The following is a 21,861-nucleotide window of genomic DNA, read 5'->3' as shown; positions in this document are numbered from 1 at the left end:
CCCCAAATTGTTTGCCAATACCAGAAAAGACTAAAAACCTTACATTTTCATAAAACCACAAAATATTTTTTATTAAAGCTCTGTTAGATTTCTTTGCAAGACCAGTTATCAGTACTGAGATTCCATATGAGACTTTCATTTAAATTGGGCCTTTCAATAACCAAAGAATCTTATTTTTTCTAGTTTATTATATAATTTGAGCTATTATGGTTTGTTGTGCAATTTTGATGACTTTTGGCAGTGTAGATATTTCATAATAGGAGAAAAAGAAATTGAGACCAAAAATAGAAAGGATGAAGTACTGCAAAAAATTTTCTCTTGTGGTATTTCCAGTAGTACTTAAAATAACGTAAGGAAAAAATGCTGTTGTGAAGTATGTACAAAAGCATTATGACAGCAGTAGGAATGTCCTTAAATAGGTACAGATTTTTGTTTTCTATACTTCTCCGTGTAACTCTTTTGAGGATCAAAGTTTCATTTTAAGTCTGCGGGAGCTCAATATTCAGGTCAACCTTATATAAATACAGGGCAAGACAAAAATTTTGGGTCAAGTGATGGAATTTTTAGCGCCGGTTTTCATGCAGTTAATGCTGTCATTTATCTAAAAAATGATGGTTCTGATCCAATTTTAAGAGAACCTCTGGGTAATTTTTGTTTGATTTGGTTTTGCTTGTCTTTTTCTGTTAGCATACACAGAGTTGCAGTGAGCTGGAATTCTGATCTGTTGTATCTGGGACCATAATTTATGGACTTGCAACAAACTAAATGAAGGAAAGATCAATTCCATAAGATTAATCATATTCCAAACACTTTCTTTACCCATTGAATTTTAAGTGGCTGCCCCATAATATGCAGTCGATAAATGTTTACTAGATTAAATGTTTATATTATACTACTCAATCTTAATATGAATTGAAACCTTAGTTATCACTATCTGTGATATAGTCTTCACTATATGTCTGTTTTTACAATTAAATATATTAATACAACATTATCTAAGATCATGTATCTGTATACGTTTTTTGTTATTATTTCAGTCATATATTCTTAGCTATTGTCAGGTGAACTTTTCGGCCTTTGGTGTAACCAAGTTATGTTCTAGAATTCTGGGCATCTTAAATAAAACATTAAGGAATTTAATGAGACAAAAAGAAATATTTTTAAAAGTTTTAAAAAATATTCTTTCAAAATGTATTTTGAAATGAATCCTATTTTTAAAAACAAGACCCACTTAGAATGCACAGTTAATAAAATATGATTTATCCTAAATGAGATATCTTCTAGTGGGAAAATAGGAATAAGAATGTCTTCCTTCGGAAAGAGATATATAAATAGACTTGACATTTTGCTCGAAACAATGCTATATGTTTGTTCACTGGCTTATATAATTTTTAAAATATCGTGTAATGACTATGTTATTCATAGATGAAGCTTCTTAGAGTCACTTTTAGAAGATGTCAATACTGAGGTTTGTTCAATAAACACCTTTTTAGCACCTATAATATACTGGACACTGGTAGAATAAAAAAAAGAACAATTAATTAACACTGTACAGTGTAATGGGGAAGGCAGCAAATAAACTAACAATTAAAATACTGTGGGCTAAGTAATGATCAAAGAATAATATGGAGAAAAGGAAAATAGTTCTCAACACAACCTGGGGAGAAATAGGAAGATAAGGAAAGGCTTCCAGAAGATGTGCCATTTGCATGGTTTTTGAAGGAAAATGAGACAATCTGTGCAAAGACGTGTAGGAATGAAAGAGTAGAGTGTGGGAGTTCATCTGAATTTTAAAGAAATAAATAAGGTTTACAGTAACGCATCTCTAGAACTTTGGGAGTGAACTTAAGAAGAATGAAAATGTAAAGATAAAAATGTCTAAAAGAAGAAGTCTAACCATCTTCCCTTGGCATTCTCTAATCTAGCGCCACGTACCTCACTAGCCTAAGTTATTCTACTTTTCTCCCAATCCCAGCAATTTGTGCTCCAAATGGAGTCACTTCCTCACGTATCATGTTATTTCACCTCTTTTTGCCTATGTTTGTGCCACTCTACCTCTCTGGAATGCTTTTGCCCTCTTCATTCCACTTTTCCCTCTTGCCTGGCACCAACTCATAAGATCTATCTCGACTGTCACGTCTATGTGGAATTGGCTATTCCGTCATATGTGACCACACTACGTAGACATGTACTCCTTGTATAGCATCACAGCACCTGTATAACTGCACTTGCCTTCCCTTGTATGACTCTGAGTCCCTTGACAGTAGAGAGTATATCTTATTCATCCTTAGCATCCGGTGTAATGCTTGACATATAATCATTGCTCTAGTTCTGTTAAAAGAATAAACAAACAAACAAATAAGCAAGCCATCTGTGGAAGTAAGCCAAGATACTATGTTCAAAAATATGACTGAGTTTGGGACCCCTTACATGGAAGCATCAAAGATCCTGGGCTTGAGAATAATCTCAATGCAGCGTGAGCGGAATACAGTTGTACCTAAGAAAAGTAAAACAGTGCTGTTGTACTATGTAGAAAGACCATATGCACAGAAAGGTTATGGAACCTAAAAGTAAGGCTTGTCATTGTTTATCCTGTCAGTCTAGGTGAGATACACTGGATTTAGGAAATATGAGTGTTCTGATCATTCGAGAGACATCGTATGTAATGAAGCATCCATAATTTACCAGTCCTTACTATGGTCTGAGTGAAGTACAGTCGTCCCTTGGTATCCACAGGGGATTAGTTCCAGGACCCCCTTGGATACCAAAATCCACGGATGTTCGAGCCCCCTATGTAAAATGGTGTAGTACAGTTGGCCCTCTGTATCAGCCACAGTTGGTTGAGTCCGTGGATGTGGAACCCAGGGATACAGAGGGCCAACTATACTCACTACTTCTTTGGCCCTGATTCTGATAGTGAAATTTGCATTTCGAGGTATCTTGAAATTAAAAGAAGAATACCTCAAAAAATTCAGCAATATTTTGGTCAGGTCTAAATTAATTAATTGACATTCTGACTTATACATTAGCCTCATGAGTTTGTTTACTATGAGTACATCTTCAAGTGAATGGCCTCCCTTATGTATGTTGACAGATTAAGAGTGTGCAGAAATGAAAGGCATAGGCGTATACTAATATAAGCTACTTTGGTTATATTGTTTAACTGACAGTTCAAGTAAAGTCTTGGGAGGGAAATTTTTAAAAATTTTTCTCTCTTACTTTTGTAAGATTATCTTTCTCTGCTTCTCTTTTAGGCCAATCAATCTAGCTCAAGTATGGCAGAGAAATATTTCACCTATACATACATTTGCTTATATTATATATAAACATTATTGATATTATATATATAAACATATATATATTCCATTCTTTACTACAGTAATCAAGAATGCAGATTCATTTTATTTGGCAATCTAATGACCCAAAGCAACATTCAAAATAAAGTCGAATCTAAGGTAAATGCACTCATTCTTTCTCCTTAGTTCAGTTTAAAAGATATCATCAAAACTCATATGTAATGATATCATTACAATTGCTATATAAAATCTTTTATGCCATCCAGACTGTGGAATGTACTATTCTTTTAGTGTTATGGGTTGGGAAAAATTAAACATGAGGCATTACAGCTGAGTTTCACTACGCATTATTTTAATTGACTATTTCTTAAATGAATATCTGATAAATCAATCTTGCAATTCCTCATGCTTCATGACATGCTTAACTCAATACAGACACTTAAGAATCATTATGCTGTGAGAGCCTTAATACAAATTTGAGATCATTATAGTTAAAATCAGACTCTTACCTGATGCTCAATTCTAAGCCTTTTCATCTTTATTGAATTTTCTTTGGACTATACCTTCAATTTAATATTATAACAATGATAGGCAGAATATATAATCAAGCTAAGCATCTTCAATATGTTGAGAAAAAATTATTTTGTCTCCAGGGTACAACATAAAAACTGTCCTTAACTGCCATTCTATATAAATAATCCTCACCCCTTAGAATTTTTTAAAGACGTCAGTTCCCTCCTGGTCACTGCCATGAAGACAAAGAATGCCTCAATGATTCTATCGAGATTATCATTAAAATAAAAGGATATTTGAAGACATCAGCTGTAAATCACTATAAAATGGCCTGTGGGTAACCTTTGACACAACTCATTTGAAATAAACCTGGGATGGATTCATAGCCGTTGGTCAGGCCATTAGGTGGGCTAAAGGTCTTTTCCACCCTCTCCTTCATTTCTTGTAATATTAGTTCCTCTCTAAATGACTGGGCAGCATTTGGATATATATAAATTGACATATGTTTTATGTTGAAATAAAATAAGTCCACTTAAATAATAGTGTTGAGGATGTTTATGGCATTTACTTGAAATATGTACTCTTTTGATGTATAATTTAGATACATGAATACATTTGGAATTTACTTGTAGCTATTTTGTTAAAATATTTCATGCTTTGATATTATAAATCTTTTGCAAGGGCCCAGATTAATATTACCCAAATTGAGCTCTTAATGGTCCCTATCATAATGAGGTATAAAAATCTCTTCAGAATTAAGAAGAAACTGCAAGATTTCAGTTATTAGTCTGATTTTTCAAAGAAATTATTGCTTAACAATTTTTTCCCTGTTGGCATTTAGATGAGAAAGAGGCAGCTCTGAAAAGTTGCCTAGACTTATGGCCCAGTGACTTGGGTTTGAGTCCGAAGCTTAATAAAGTTATGACTATTGGCAAATCTTTGAATATCTCTAACTTCAGTTTCTTTATCTGTGAGGTGAGATTGATAATATCTCACACTCTTGCTGTGAGACTTAAAGTAAGACAAAATATATGAGGATGCTTTTGTAACTTGTAAAGTTTATATGTCAGGGAGTAAATTGAATAGTATTAGAAAATCAGCATTAAAAATGAACAGATATAAAAGTATTCAAATTATTTTAAATAGTATATGGATTACTAAGCTTACTAAATGTACTTTTATATATTTTATGATATTTAATTGACTCTCCCCAAATATTTGTGTAACAATAGTGTACAGAATTATTAGCATTTATTTCTTCTTTGGAAACTAGCTCTCTTTTTTTTATATAAATTTATTTATGTATATATTTATTTTTGGCTGCATTGGGTCTTCATTGCTGCGCGAGGGCTTTCTCTAGTTGCGGCGAGCTGGGACTACTCTTCGTTGCGGTGCACGGGCTTCTCATTGCGGTGGCTTCTCTTGTTGTGGAGCACAGGCTCTAGGTGCACAGGCTTCAGTAGTTGTGGCTCACGGGCTCAGTAGTTGTGGCTTGTGGGCTCTAGAGCGCAGGCTCAGTAGTTGTTGTGCACAGGCTTAGTTGCTCCACGGCATGTGGGATCTTCCCGGACCAAGGCTCGAACCCGTGTCCCCTGCATTGGCAAGTGGATTCTTAACCACTGAGCCACCAGGGAAGTCCCAAAACTAGCTCTCTTGATGACAAAATTGCTTTATAAAATCAGCATTTCTTTTGGAGTGGGGAGAAGTTCCCAGGTAAAAATTGCATACTTTTTGTATTCAATTAGGCATATACTATGCCTTTTGTTTTATTCGCTCTCTAATAGGTTAATTAGGAGAAAAGGAAAAAGGAAAAAAATACTTTGTCAGTCACAATTAGAAAGCAGTTGCTTTTGATGAATATCTCAGGGAAGGGAAAATAATCTTTATTTCTGGTAATAATCATCTAATCCCAAATATCAAATTTTATAGGACTAAATGTTCTAAGAGCTCCTGCCCTTGACACCTTTCTGTGTTTTCAAACTCTTCAGAAAAAGAGGTGTCAGGATCAACAGAATAAGGAAATTATAACCTTTTGAAAAAGTTCTGAAAATTGCCTTTAAATTAAATATCTAAGATCCAAAATCCAAATCCCAGTCCTAGACTAGTGAATCAACCACATTTGTGACAAAGTTTGGTCTAAATAATCTAGACTAAATAAAATACAGTTTCTTTTCAGTAGAATTTCTTTCATGACACTCTTTTAGATTGATCACAATCATACTTCTTTAAATGTAGTTGGCCTTTAAACAACATGGGTTTGAACTGCATGGGTCCACTTACGCAAAGGTTTTTTTCAACAAGTATATTGGAAAGTTTTTTGGAGATTTGTGACAATTTGAAAAAACTTGCAGACAAACTGCATAGCCTAGAAATACTGAAGAAATTAAGAAAAAGTTAGGTATGTCATGAATGCATACAAATATATGTAGATACACATATCACATACAAAATATGTGTTAATCAACTGTTTATGTTATCTGTAAGGCTTCCAGTCAACAGTAGGCTGTTAGTAGTTAAGTTTGGGGGGAGTCAAAAGTTATACTCAGATTTTCAACTGTGCAAGGGGGTCACTGCCTCAAACCCCCAAGTTGTTCAAGAGCTAACTAACTGCATTACAAATTTCTAGCAGCTTCCATAGCCTTAAACTGTTGTGTCATTTAGTGTCTATATATTGCTTCACCAACTGGAATATAAATTTCTTCTCCCCCGTGACTAGCACAGTTGGGAATAATTTCTAAAAAGATGCTTATGGAACAAATTAAAGAATAAACCTATCACATGAGAAAAAAAATAAAATAAAACCAGGGCAAATAGGACAACTCTTCTCAATCTATATTCAGAAAGGAAGATCACTAATACTACTCTTAATCTGATGGGTGAAAATTGCTCTGGGTTAAGATAAGTGGGAGTGAGAGAAATGAGTTTTGCATTTACGTTTTATTTTTACTTACCTTTGGACTTTTAATCCTTTGTTTTCAATGACTGCCCCTTGTTCTCTGCAATGAATGGAGTGAAAAAGAGTTGTAGTTTGGATGTACTGACCTAGTAAAGTTTCAGGTCAAATTAATAGGAAGGGGCTTCCCTGGTGGCGCAGTGGTTAAGAATCCGCCTGCCAATGCAGGGGACACGGGTTCAAGCCTTGGTCCGGGAAGATACCACATGCCGCGGAGCAACTAAGCCCGTTCGCCACAACTACTGAGCCTGTGCTCCACAGCCCGCGAGCCAGAACTACTGAGCCTGTGCTCCACAGCCCGCGAGCCAGAACTACTGAGCCTGCACACTGCAACTACTGAAGCCTACGTGCCTAGAGCCCGTGCTCCGCCACAAGAGAAGCCACCGCAATGAGGAGCCCGCACACTGCAACAAAGAGTTGTGCCCGCGCGCAGCAACGAAGACCCAACATAGACCTACATACATACATAAAATTTTTAAAAAATTAATAGGAAGCCTGTCACTAAGAAGTTCCTGACAATGGCTCTGTTAGGTGACATCTCTGAGTAAAAACCAGTGAGCCCCAGAGATGTCAAGTCTTCAACCCTAAGGGCAAAAAGAAAAGGGAGAAAAGTTCTGAAGACTGGGAAGAACCCTGAAACTCAAGTGGTGGGAATTCATTTGAAGAGATTCAAATATGGAGGGATACATTATGGTGGTGCATATGCTCCTATTTTGTTATTCACTAGTCAAAATGACATTTGCATTGTATGTAGATGTAAGAATTTTTTAAATACTTTATGAAAAAAAAATAGAAAGAAACAGAGTTTATCAAGAGTTAGTCAGTGATTAAACTTAACTGTCCATGTAATTATATATTAGTTAATATTTAGTATTTTTTCTATTCAAAGTATATGTGGGTAATAAAAGACAATTAATATACTAATGCCTACCCTCAAGAAAGTTGTACTGTAAAGAGCGGGAGTACTCAGCCAATCCGTAAAGATCCCTTTAAAGAGTAAAGTCTTCTTAAACTATTTAAAATCTGATTATTTTGCCATCAACAATTCAGGGAAACAACTAATGCAATAAAATGAAATATAGTGGGATGATTGTTACAGTCACTAATAATAGGGTGCTGCCTTAGTCTTCCCTAACCTTCTTGCTTTATGTTTCATTCACTGTCAAATCCATTGCACACACACACATACTCATACGTACAGACACACGTGTGTACGTCCATCCTTCCCCAGAGTTCTGTACCTTAGACGATTTGGCCCTTTCTCAAGTCTCCCAAAAATACACCAATACAGTGGTTAACTGTCATAACTGTATTAAACATGAAACAGTCAGTCAGAGTGGAGTCACCAGACTGTCGGGGATTTGTGCCTATATGTGCATGTGGGGGAATTGGAAATGAGGACTTGGATTTAATTAGTTAGAGTTAGTATTAAATGACTTATGTATGACTGTGCCTTCTATTTCTTCTCCTTTTTTCTCCTGGATTGGCTATTTAAAGATGATCTACAGGGAGGGGAAAGGGTGGGGTGGGACGAGGTGAGAGAGTGGCATGGACATATATACACTACCAAATGTAGAATGAATGGTGGGAAGCAGCTGCACAGTACAGGGAGATCAGCTCGGTGCTTTGTGACCACCTAGAGGGGTGGGATAGGGAGGGTGGGAGGGAGACGCAAGTGGGAGGGGATATGGGGATATGTGTATGCATATGGCTGATTCATTTTGTTATACAGCAGAAGCTAATGCACCACTGTAGAGCAATTATACTCCAATAAAGATGTTGAAAAAAAATTTTTTTAAATAAGTAAATAAAGATGATCTATCTGCTTATAACCAGACCAAACTTTTCCCAGGATCTCGAAAAATTTCAGTCCCTAAAAGATTGAATCCCCAGATATTTTTTAAGGAATTTTTTTTAGCCCTCTTAGTATTCCAAGTATTCTATTTTGTTTTGTTGCAAGATCAACTCATTCTTTTCACAGTTTTATGAGTGTTTCCTCCCCCTGAATAATAGGCCTCCATGTGATATATCTACCTCTGCTTTATGTGACCCCAGTGGGACAAAGAGTCTACACTCATTTGTATTGGTGTTTTTTATATTGTTCTGCTGTTCTTTTGATATTAATTCCTTTTGTAGATTGAGGTAGAGAGGTTGGTTCTGTACATTCAGGTACAGGTAGAAGTACCATCCCCACCATAGAGGTGGTAGTAGAATTTGATCAGTGTGGCTTCTACTTCCTTAAATTTCATGTTGTGAATCTGTATTGCTCTGAGGACTTCTGCTTTTTTGCATGTGAATCCATTCCACCATCTGATAAATTTGGAGTTCTTGGGGTTTTTTTGACATATATTGAAGTGGAGCTAACAGAAAAGTAACAGTGACAAATGCTTTCTAATTATTAGTTTAAGGGCTGATCAGGTGGTGCCAAGAAAACATTTAATTCTTCTTGTACATGGAATGACCAACTCTAATTTCTCTAAAAGCATTTTTTAAAAGCTTTTGGAGATTTACATTTAGAGTTTAATAAAAGGAACTGGTATGATTATTAACATCAACTCTTACTGCTGTGTGCTTTCTTTTAGCCTCTTGGTCGAAGAACTGTAAATCATTTTAAAAGATAATAGCAATCATCCCGATGTAATGAATACCATAGGACAAAATAATGATTATTATTAGGAATTTGAAGCTGTCCAGGGACCAGAGGTTAAACAAAGGTGAATCTGAAGCACCATACATTTTATACTGTTTCGTGTTATCACTGTTCTCATCAAATATTATTGTTGACACTTGTATTCCTCCTGTTCTTCTCCTTTTCAAATAGTTCAGAAAATTTACTCTGCAGAACTTCTGTGAGTGGGTTTTCATTTGGTATTGTGAGCCGAAGATCTTCCCATATGACACTCTTCTAAGTAAATGTACAGAACCTATATTTCTACAGTTTATTTTTAGGACGTTTTGAAAATAAAAAGTAGCAGTTAGATAGAGAGTTTATCTAAAATTAAAGTCTCAAAAGCTAAGTTAGAAATGTTCAAGAGAAGGGAGAGGAAATATTAAAAGAAAGAGAAGGAAAGAAAAAGGAGAAAAAAATGACAACTAGCTCTCAAAGTAAATAAAACTGAGGAAGATTCATGAAATGTATTCACATATTATGGTTGAAGAATGAGAAACAATTATTTTTCCAGGAGTCAAAATGAGGTCTTGGTAAAAAATGCTTTGGAATCATATAAGAACGTAACATATATTGGCTACAGTCTTCTCTTTTAGAGGATGGATTCAGTATTGCTGCCTCACAAAATATCCCCAAATTTAGTGACTTTAGACAACAAACACTTATCTCACACAGTTTCTGTGGGTCATGAATTTGAGAGTAGATTACTTGGGTGGATCTGTCCAAGAGTCTCATGTGGTTGCAATCAAGTTGTCAACTGAGGTTAGTCATTTGAAAGCTTGTCTGGTACTGGTATATTCACTGGGGTTGCAGTCATTTGAAAACTTGACTGGTGCTAGTATATCCACTTGCAAAGTGGCTTACTCACATGCCTAACATAGAAGTACTGGTTATTGGCAGGAGGCCTCAGTTCCTTGCCAGGTGGATCTCTCCATTGGTTGTTTGAGTGTCCTCACAACATGGCAACTGACTTACCCCTGAGGGTGATTTTGTCCCTCAAGAAACATTTGGCAGTGTGTGGCTATAATTTCGGTTGCTGCGACTTGGGCAGGAGTGCTACAAGCATCTACTGGTAGAGGCCAGGGATACTGCTAAACATTCTGCAATGCACAGGACAGTCACTCACAACAAAGAGTTATTCAGCCAAAAATCAGTAGTGCCGAAGTTGAGAAACCCTGCCACCCCAGAGCAAGTGATTCAAGAAAGAGGAAAGTGTAAGCTGCAATGTCTTTTATGACCTAGCATCAGGAGTCAAACTGTCATTTCTGCAGTATCCTGTTGGTTATGTAGATCAGTCCTATTCACTGTGGGAGGGGAATACCAGGAGGCAAGAATTATTGGGGGCCATCGTGGAAGCCGGCTATCACAGAAGAACTTTGTGTGTAGAAAGAATGACATTATTTGGTTTAGAAATTTCAAAGAAATTATTTCATTAAAAAATGAATGTGAAATATTACTGATATTCCAGAAGCCACAATCTTTCCTCTCCTTGTTTTCAAATATGTGTATGGGTGTGTTTGTGGGTATAATTTACAGTTTTGAGGCTTTAAATCAATGAAGTCAGAAAACAAGGAAAATAAACTATCTAGGTATTAACAGGGAAAGAACAGGGGGCATTTTAAACAACAAATTAAATGATGAGTACGATTTGAACACATTTAAATTAATTAAGGGCCAACAGTATAAATGTAAAAGCGATGTGTAATTACCACATTGAAGCAAATGTTCCCCAACTACACTGCTAACATCCACTTTTAAAAGAAACAGGTGTACATTAAGCAAAAGTGTAAAATGGCAAAATGAGGAAGGCAAATGAGAAGCTAGACCATATTACCGTCAGCTAAATAACTTAAGACTTGAATTTAAATGGCAATCAAGTCTAATGGTAACATTAACACAGCAAAAGCATACCCATCAGAGAATTCCTGGAGTTCTCTCTACCTGGTTAACAAGGCATCTTGCAATCTGGAAGTCCAAAAGTAAGGGTGTGTTCATGAAAAGGACTTCAGGACTACGTGCTCTCGAAGATGATAAACTTGATTTTCCGGTGACAGGAAGCTACTAAGTATAGAGCTGGGGTGGCCACCTGAGTAGGATTCCTAATTCTTCAGGAGCTAAGAAAATAATTTTAAGATTGTTACACTTTGTTTTATATTATGTTACTTTAATTGACTCTTGCACATAAACGTAAACCTTTTCTCATCTAAATTCTTCATGAAGGAAAAATCAAGGACACACCAGTCTTTTTGTAGATCTCATGATATTTGTTTTGTTTTTCTCCCTACTGTTTACTGTTTTTTCTACTAAACCGTAGGGAAAAAAAGCCTTATTTGGGTGGGAAAGGTGAAAGAGGGCTCTTACAGTGAACAATAGGGACAGAAGAAGAAAAAGATGAATGTGAACACAAGCTAGGGAAGAGAGGTGCAGCCTCAGTGCACATTGTGCAATTCTGCCTGTCATGTAGCTTCCCTACTTAATTTAATACGATTATTTCATCAGAGAGGATAATAACAGTATCGTGATTAATTTTGCAGCATGTTTCATGAATGCTTTTACTCCTCCCATATGTTAGTATTGCTACTTACTACACATGAGTATTTATGATAGGTATGGGGACAGTTTTCAAACTGTGCACAGGAAGTAGCCTGAAATTATATATATATATTTTATTAAGTCATTGCATGGCTATTAAAGAATCAAAGCATATTTATAAATGAAACAACATATTAAATGCGTAGACAAACTGTCCTCCAAGAATTCAGCTAAAATAAGACACAGTTCCACGTGCCTCTATACCTAGGGCTTGAATAAAAAGTAAATGCGCCTCTTTGTTCCTTTATTACTGCCTGCACAAAACTAAAGTCTCAAAGCCACATGCCTAGATGTCAAGTGATTCCATTTTTCTAATGCCCAACATATAATAGCCATTATTAAATGGTTGAAATCCATTCAATAAATAACGAATGGATGGATGATTGAATAAATGTATATGTTCTTGTTCTTTGTCATCAGAGTGCTATAAATTTGTTAACTGCCAAATAAATGTTTGATTTTCAATAACTACTTTAGGTAAATATTTAAGGAAGTGGAATTTGGGGACAAGTGTGATATGGCATGAACTGGATCATCAATTAGATAATGAGAATGAATAAAGAAGTAAATAAAGATGAAAGTTTTATTCTGAAAGATATAATCATTTGCACATCCTTAATGGTACATCTTGTGGTCCAGAATCCTGTATGTGGGTATAGCTCTATGTTGTGAAGGACAAGAGTGCAAATAGGAAGAAAGAAATAGACTTCTTTACTGGTATCCCTGTTCTCTAGTTCTCTATTAAAATTCCTTAGCAAAAAAATGAATGAAGGCTAAGGAGTGGGGAGAGAGAAATAACCCTCCAGGATTCTGGAGAATGATTTTTCTTTGATAAATTATGTTTGATTTCCTAACTAATTTGATCTCTGCACATTGTAAAATTACGGATATGATACAGTTATAATAGAATAACATGTTTTGCCTAGCATAAACTTATGATTTGAAAACCATGTGAATGAAATATATTTTAACTTTATATAGTTATTTTACAGTGTTAAGTTTTTGTGGAATCATCCCTGCGTTCATGATCACAACTGGTATTTCTTCAGTGCATCTAAGGCAATATATTTGTGTCAAATTCTTTTCTTTATCTCATTTATAATTTATATGTGGGATTGGGATACAAATTCATTAGAACCGCCACAATATTTCTAGTACTGTGACCACAAGCTGGTGTTAAGTGAAATGTTTGCTTTGAGACAAGTCATAGTAGCTAAATAAGTGGAACATGCCTGAACTATATGATTTTTGGATTGTCCTCGTTTTGCATTCTTGTTAACGATTTTAGATTTATCTAACTAAGATTAGATAATTCCTTATTAGGGGAATGTATAATCATGAATTGGTTCCTAAAACTTGTATTTGGACATACAAAATAGTATTCTCGCACATTATTGTATGAATTGTTATATTTTCTGCCATATTGTACATGAACCTTTGGTATTTTTCTCAAAGAATAGTCTAATAAGTCTTTAGCATTAGTGAAGGAAATTTTCGATGCTATATGGTGTAGAGAACAGAGGAGCATTTAAAAAATCACCAAAACAAGTTAACAATTTGTGCTTTAACTTTTAAACTAATGTATACAGTACCAAATGTGTGTATTAGTTCATTTTATTGCATGTGTACTGAACTTTATGTGGTTTATTATGTGACAGAATTATATGGTTAGGGCTGAATTCCGGAAATTATATTTCATCAACATCTCCTTAAGTTTAAATTCATCATGTAAATGAAAAGAGTATTGTATGTTGAGTCCAAAAACTGGGTTTCATTAGACCTTTCTGAGCATTAGTTTCCTTTCTGAGGTTATTCATTACTTCACAGTATTAAAGATTAAATAAATGATTTGAAATATTTATAGTGATTCCATAACTATGTAGAATATAGCCTTCAGCTAGTTAAAACTTGCTTACCCTAGCTTACACATTTACTTAAGCTTAAATGCTTGCCTTATAATTATCATATACAAGTTTAGAGCTACTCAACAGCTACGTAGGATTCTTCTTAACTATTACTTTCTGTATAAATGAAATAAGTATGAAATATGCTATTTCCAGAAGTTTCAACTGGTAACATCATTCAACAAGTGGACAAGTAATTAAAAGGAAATCGCTTTCCTCACTGCCTGACAGTGTACTTGATAGAAATGCTATCTTTTCCACTGCTTTCCTGACCTTGAAAATTGCTTACATTCTTTTATATGTAAAGTATTTATTTATAATTTTTAAATGTATGTTTTATTTGTTAAGAATACTGGTTGATCATGCTAAACTCTCACATTTCTCCTAAATAATAAGATATCGCAAATGAAAAAACAATGTAGAAAAAACCTTACCTTTTGCGTTTATTGTGCATATTCGTAATTATGAGAATGCATGTCATAAATAAATAGTCCAGTTCCATTTTATAGTAAGGGTTTTAAAATTTTCATCTAGTCAAATGAAAAATAATTAATAGAAAATGGGAAACTACTGTAATTTTTGTATTCTTCATGAATAATGGGCATTTGGTGTAGTAGCTCAGTAGTAAATTATGAAAAGAAGCAAATTGTGAAATAATATCATATAATGGGTCAAAATTATTTATATAGTTACCAGTGTAAGGATCAAGCATGTGGGTTCTTATTAATATACTATTAGCCTGGTCACACAATGAAAGAGAATGAAAGGGCAATTTTGAATGACATTTCTATCAACTTTGGAACTGTCAGCCTCTATTATGTCCTTGGGGCTTTGCACTTTTTGGCTTTCAGACTTCTGTGCTGCCTCGAATACAGGAGAATATTAAGATTTCCAGTGGGTCTCTTGCTCTAATCAGTGCTTTGGTAGTCATTTTTTAGTACGCGCATGTAATAGTTCTTAATGCTTAAAGCTAAGCGTATGACATTTCACCCCATCAGCACCCACGTCTGCATCATCTTCATGGACACCACCTCTCCCCCAGTACACACACCCACACTCGATTTCCTCTGTACTCATAAATCTCTGTTGCAACTCTGGGAATATGTTCCTTTCTTTCTGCACAGTCAAGTGAAACAGCGACCTGTAATTTCTCCAAGTATCCCCTCAAAACTTTTCTAAGAGTTGTGATGCTGTCAAAATAAGTTTTCAGGCTATCGTGACAAAAGCCTGTAGTTTCATATAGAAAGTACTAAGCAGGTACAACTTTCAAAAGGGAAAAAGTGCCTAGAATATTTACAGTTGCATAGTAAATAGTTGATAAAGCTCCAATATGACAGGATATTTAGGCTGAATAAGGGGGAGAAAATCTGAATTCTAATCCTTATTGGCCCACTGAATCTCAGTAGCATTTTGTTTATTATGCATATACCTTTTCATTTATTATTATTAGCATATGATATGTTCTGATAAAATTTTAAAGATTGAGATAACATTACATATTTTCAATGTTACCTCCTTATATTAAGGAAGATTTTTAAAGGGTTTTGAAGCCTAGTAAATAAAAATTTTTAATAATCTCCCTTTATACTATATAAGACAGTGTCTCTGAAATGTTAGTATGCATCAGAATCACCTGGGTATGCTTGTTAAAACACAGGTTGCTGGAACCTACCTCCAAAGTTTCTAAGATTGAGAATTTGCTTTTCTAACAAGTTCCCAGGTGGTGCTGATGGTACCAGTTCAAGGATCGCATTTTGAGAAGTTCTCATCCATACTGGAGTATAGGGAAAAAAAAGACAATATTCCTGGGGATCTGCCATCATATATAAGGATTATGGCTGACTAGCTCAACTAAATGTTGAAAGATCTGGAAGGGATTTTTGCCCTGTAGTTTTTAAAATGCTTAGTTCAAAATTGTATATTGAGCCAGTCATGGAATTATTTTACTTCCTTCCAAGATTCTGTGAATTCATATAAATTTGATATCATGGTCAATAATTTATTATGCATCTAACATGATCCCGGATTGCCATTTGAATTATCTCATGGATTTTCAAATAATTGTTATTTTCTCTGAGACAGAAAATAGAATTGAAAAAAAATGTTCAAGTGTAATTTTCCCTAGCCTGTTCATAGGTTTCCTAAGTGAAGCTAACCATGGAATCAAATAACAATAAATCACTTTAAAAAATATAAATTTGAAATATCATATTATATACCATTTTTTACCACTTTTGTAAAGTGATTTATTTCAATGCTTTGGGGTAAATATATACATCAAATTTTATACACATTGATTAATATGTTTCCATGTCACCACATCACACCATTCGATTCTAAATTGTTCCACTTTCAACAAGTTATCCTGCTATTACTGATAGATATTTTGTGTTCTTAACTCATGAAGATGAACCTAAGTGGATACTAAATTTTTGTTCTCCAATAATACCTATGTAAAATTGGATATAAGGTAAACACTAAAGTACAAATGACACAATATTCCAATTTTAGAGCACAAAAAAAGAATAACTCTCTTTGCAGTGAAAGAAAAGTAATATAATGTTAAGATTATCTGATCTTATATATTGTGATAGACATTTTAGTGATAATTGTATCCATAAATTTTACATATGAACTTACATAAGAGCTAATGTAGAAAGGTATAAAATAGAATGTAAACTATGTAAACTTGACCTATTCAAGCCTAGAACAATTGGAAATTGCCATACATGCTGAGCTGACCACATGCAGCTCTTCATACTACCATGTAGTACACTGTAAGGAAAATCTGGAAAACAAATCTGGATTTTAAAAAATGTAATATTAAGTGTTTAGAACAGTGTTGCATATAAATAAATAGTATATATTAATATAATACTAATTATGTTCATTTTTAGATCAAACCCTAAAGTGTTTCTGTGAAACCTAGGAGAAAAGATTATTTTCTAAGAAAGTTAGAAAGTTTTCTTCTTTTTTGTATTTAATTTGGAGAACAGTTCTAACCAGAGGTACACACCATTTAGCTCCTCCGTGATGGGATATTCTGGGTACTCTAAGCACCAGGGTCCAAAGATGCTTGGGACTCAACACCTATTCTTTGGAGGTTGAAAAAAAAATAATCTACATCATAGTTTCATGCGAATTATGCATTGTCTCTCAATAAAAATGAATAGTACAAATAATATCTTCTTTAAGAACATTTCTTACAGGTGTCATCAGTTATATGCTTTCTGGATAGTTGAGTGCACATGTACTTTCTCTTATACCAAAGGTTTTTTTATGATATGTAGTTGAAAGTGCCGTTGTTGACAGCTAACCAAACACTGTTATGTTCAGACTGAATGTTAAGATCACTGGTAGAGTATTTGATGGGAAATGACAGGCAGTATACCTGTGTTTTTCTAGGCATTTTTAATCAGACTTTCCTTATCACAGCTCATGTTCTAATGATCATTGCAGGATGAAGTGGCACAGCCACTGAACCTATCAGCTAAACCCAAGACCTCTGATGGCAAATCACCCACATCACCCACCTCTCCCCATATGCCAGCTCTGAGAATAAACAGTGGGGCAGGCCCCCTCAAAGCCTCTGTCCCAGCATCATTAGCTAGTCCTTCAGCCAGAGTTAGCACAATAGGTAAGTTCTGTTTCTTTTGTTCTTGCTGATTTTCTATTTATGGCAATTGAATGAAAGCATCTTTTAATGGCAAATCACGCATACCCTCTGCATGGCTTTAGTTCCATAGGAGAGTTTCAATATGATGAACCTCATAGGTCTGTTTTATACATGCAATTGAAATTTATAACTGAAGTCCAAGTTATAATGTCCCCCTGAGAATCTCATTGAACTGGTTACGTTTGTTGATATAACTGATGTTCTTAAGTTTATGAAAAAGAGGCCTGACTAATCACAGAGAGCAATGGTTCCAGATTGTTGTTGTTAGGTGACTTGCCTTTTCAGTCATTTAAATTTATTTCCATTTTGTGTGATGTGTACAAAGTATACATAATGATGAAATACATTCTGCCTGGATGAGCAGCCAACCATCAGGATGTCAGTTTTTTCTCAGTTCCGAGTCGCTTGAAACTTAACTTGTACACACCAAAGTATTATAAAAAGTCGGTCTCTTTGCTTCTCCATAATTGTCATTTCAGTAGAGTAAGCAAACACTAGAAAATGCTTCTATAAGGTAACTTTTAAGAAATTCCAATAGTTTTAGTTTAGTAACACATAAACTAGACTGTAAATGTTGGGTTGGCCAAAAAGTTCGTTTGGGATCTTCATAACATCTTACAGCGAACCCGAACGAACTTTTTGGCCAACCCAATGCTTTCTTCAACCCACATTTATTGATGCTTATTATTTTCATACAGTTATGAGGAAGCTAGCACAGACCAGCTAGCACAAACCCCAGCTAGGGTTTAGTTGGGGGGAAGTCATGTATCTTAATAGTACAAATCAGCTATTGTGAGTGCTATTCCAGAGCACAGATAACAATGCTAAGAGTCAAGAAGAAGAGAGTATTAGATTCTATTTGGGAAGGCTGAAGGATAGGCTAATTCAAATGGAGCCTTTAAGAAGAGATGCATCCCTAGGCATTTTAGGCTGTAAAATAGAACCCAGAGTAAAATATCACATTTTTGAGAAATGCACTGATTTGGCTAACATATAGAATGAGAGTAGTGGAAAGTGACCAGAGTCAGAACTGAAAGAGGTAGATGGAATCTGATTTGATGCCATCATAAGAAATTTCTGACTTTTTCTCCAGACACCAATCTGATTAGAACTTTAAGAAGAGTATTGACAGCAGAAAGGGACTGGAATCAGGGAAGCCCTTGTTTTAGCGTAGGACAAGAGTAAGTTACATGAAATAGAAATAAGCAATGATAAAACAAAGGAGAGAATAGATTGAAGAGGTGTCATTAAAGAAGAATTGATGTAACTTATCCACAATGGAACGTACCGGGTGAGGTTCAAGCTGGAGACAGAAGAGTCTGGGAATTTGAATTTATAAAATAGACAGAATAGTGCCTCCCTGAACTGTGAAAGAGAAGACCAGAGTAGAAACAGGTTTGGGGGAAGACGTAAACATAAAAATTCAGTAAGTGTTGAATTTGAAACTTAAGAAGCCATTTAGATAGAGAAGTTCAGGAGGACATTGTTAATGCAAACCTGATATGTGAAAGGGGTGCTATAATTTTAGACATGGTAATTATTCCTTAATGAGGTTCTGGAAGCCATCAGAGCAAATAAGAATATAAGAAGTATATGGTAAGAAAAGTGGGGTAAAGAGTCACAGGTATTACCTGCTGTATTAGTTATCTCTTACTGTGTAACTAACTAACTTAAATCTTACCAGCTTAAAACAGCCAACATTTATTATCTCATAGCTTCTAAGGGTCAGGATCTGGAAGCAGCTTAGCTGGCTGATCCTGGCTTAGGGTCTCTCTTACGGTTCCAGTCAAGATGGAAGCCAGGGCCTAGGACTTTACTGGAGATAGACAATCCTTTTCCAAAATGACTTACTCGCATGGCTGTTGGCTGAAGACCTCAGTTCTTTGCTACGTGGGTCTTTCCATAGAGCTGCTCATAGCATGACAGCTTACTTTCCCCAGAGTGAGTGGTCCAGCAGGGAGAGCAGAGAGAAAGCCATGGTGCCTTTTATGATCTGGTCTCCAAAGTCACACACAGTCAGCTCTGCTTTATTCTTTTCATTATAAGAGAATCACTAAGTCCAGCCCAACTCAAAGAAAGGGGAATTAGGCTCCAACTCTGAAGGAAGGAATATCAAAGTATCTTTGAACATATTTTTAAAGCACCACGCTTTTTTTAGGGGGAAAGCTCTTGAAGAACAAGTGAGGATCCTAGAATAAGAATGGAGATAAGGCAATGGCCTGCTTGCCTAGGACAAATTAAAGTTTGAAAAAGGAGGGGTTATTCAGTGGTGTCACATTCTGTAGAAAAGTTAAAGAACATGAAGAAGAAACGCCTTAGGATTTAGCTGGAGGTTGTGGCCACGTAGACTGTAACAGAGAGATTTTGTAGAATGGTTTAGCAGAACTTCAGTTGTAAAGATTTGAAGAACATGAGGACAGAAAGTGCAGCTGATATATGGATCAGTCTTTTTGTAACCTTGGGGTTGAGAAGGGATTGTATTTTGAGAAGGCTGAGTAGTGGCAGGTTTTAGAATAGGAAATCATATGTGTATATATATATATAAACAAAGGTGAGTTGGAGAGATCTATAGATATGAAAGAGTGCATGGGTGACGACAGAGCAAGAAGAAATGAGAGAGGATTACCTTTGGAAAGAAGAAATGCCCCTTCTTTTCTCTAAGACTGAAGGAAATGAGGAAAAAAGAGGTACAGTTACACAGAAATTGTGGGATGGACAGAAGGAAAGCTGAAGGAGTGTATTCAAATGCTTCTATCTCTACAACGTTGAATTCCAGATTATTTGCAAAGAGGAAGTCAGTCTGGGCCAGTGGGGCAGCAGTGAGAAAAGAAACAGCGAAAACTGAGGTTTTGAGAGGTTTGAAAATGGTTTGGGGCATATGTGTTCCTTTTATCGTTGTGCACCATTCTGTTATGATCTCTCTGTTACTCTGCTCAACATCCTAAATGGACACCAAGATAAGATTTGCTTTCATGTCCGAAGCATGTAAAAGAAAAAAATATTTTATTTGGCAAGAACGATTCACTTGCATAATAGACATGAAATCTCATAAATATCGCAGTGTTGGTATATGAGCTACTTCTGTAATATCCCCAGAACTGGAATATTTAACTAAGGGAATAACTAATATATCTGCAATTTTTGTCATGTGAGGATTTTTTACTTCAGCATTCCAAGGATTAAATATGACAAAATATTTTAGAAAGACAAGAATGTATTTAATGACATTTATCATCTGACTTTTTCCACTACTAAAACTTCTCTTATTTTTTTTCCCTGAAATGTCCCTCCGCCACATACACATCCCTCATATTTTCCAAGGATTTGATGCCACTACAATTTACTTTTCTCTTTTCAACAAATGCAGATGTTGAAAGCTGAAACTGTAATGAGTAATAATGTAGTTGGATAAAAGCTGTGGGCATTAATGGTGTTGTAAAGGTCACCCCTGAAAGAAGAATGAATGTGTTATGCCATTAATAATCCATGGAAAACCGTGAACCAAAAGATAACTTAAGTTATCGTTAATGACATGCGGCTCTTTGCTATATATCTATTAGCTACAAATAAAGAAAGTGAGTTTTTGAGGTTGGTGAGCAATATTACAGTGTATTCTATAAGAATGCTTTTGTATAGTATGCAAATGGTAGGCAGCTCCAAAGAAAGCTCCTTAAAAAGCACGAATAGTTCAGAAGAATGATGGGTAATTTTGACCAGATGTTATCTTTCCCTTATTGGCCTTTTCAACCTATGCTGTGCATATGTATAACACTCTAAACTTTTATCAAAGCATTTTTAGTCTATTTTTTCACTGCAGCTTATTTTAGAATTATAGACCTTTAACTAGACAGAGCAAATATCCCTGTCATCTAGTCAGAAATTGTTATTTTCCAGGTAAGGAACTGAGACCTAAGGAAGCTAAGTGCTTTGTTCTCCAAGAAGAGTTATTTGGAATAGTATAAAAGTTAGGTGAGGGATGAGAGGGGCTTCATTCCTAAATTGAAGTGATCCCCGTGCACTTCAGTTTCATCTCTTGCAATGGAATATTCCTCCCGAGGTCGAGGGCCTAGCATCTGCACCTGAGATGTCTCAAGAACTCCTGATGCCATTGCTGTTTAGCTTAATGCTATACTATTGATACTTGGTTTGTGTGCTTTGAATTTAAGCGAACTGGGTATATCTTGTGTCCTATGAATCTTCTTTCTGATTCCCAACCAAGGACAGATTGAAATTGAGTCAACAGTTGTGTAACACCCAGG

At 35.4% G+C, this 21,861-nt stretch overlaps 1 protein-coding gene across 5 annotated transcripts in view; it reads left to right on the top strand.

Moving 5' to 3' along the window:
• SOX5 (SRY-box transcription factor 5) overlaps window positions 1-21,861 on the top strand; it is a 393,300-nt gene that overhangs the window by 336,108 nt on the left and 35,331 nt on the right. For all 5 annotated transcript variants that reach the window (XM_036866199.1, XM_036866200.1, XM_036866198.1 and 2 more), the window contains one exon: window positions 17,386-17,563. In XM_036866199.1, coding sequence (XP_036722094.1) covers window positions 17,386-17,563 — 178 coding nt within the window. The remainder of the gene's footprint in view (window positions 1-17,385; window positions 17,564-21,861) is intronic.

This window comes from Balaenoptera musculus, chromosome 10, assembly GCF_009873245.2.
Source record: "Balaenoptera musculus isolate JJ_BM4_2016_0621 chromosome 10, mBalMus1.pri.v3, whole genome shotgun sequence".
Lineage (NCBI taxonomy): Eukaryota > Metazoa > Chordata > Mammalia > Artiodactyla > Balaenopteridae > Balaenoptera > Balaenoptera musculus.
Note: the sequence above shows the minus strand (reverse complement) of the source record. Positions and strands in the feature narration are given on the sequence as shown.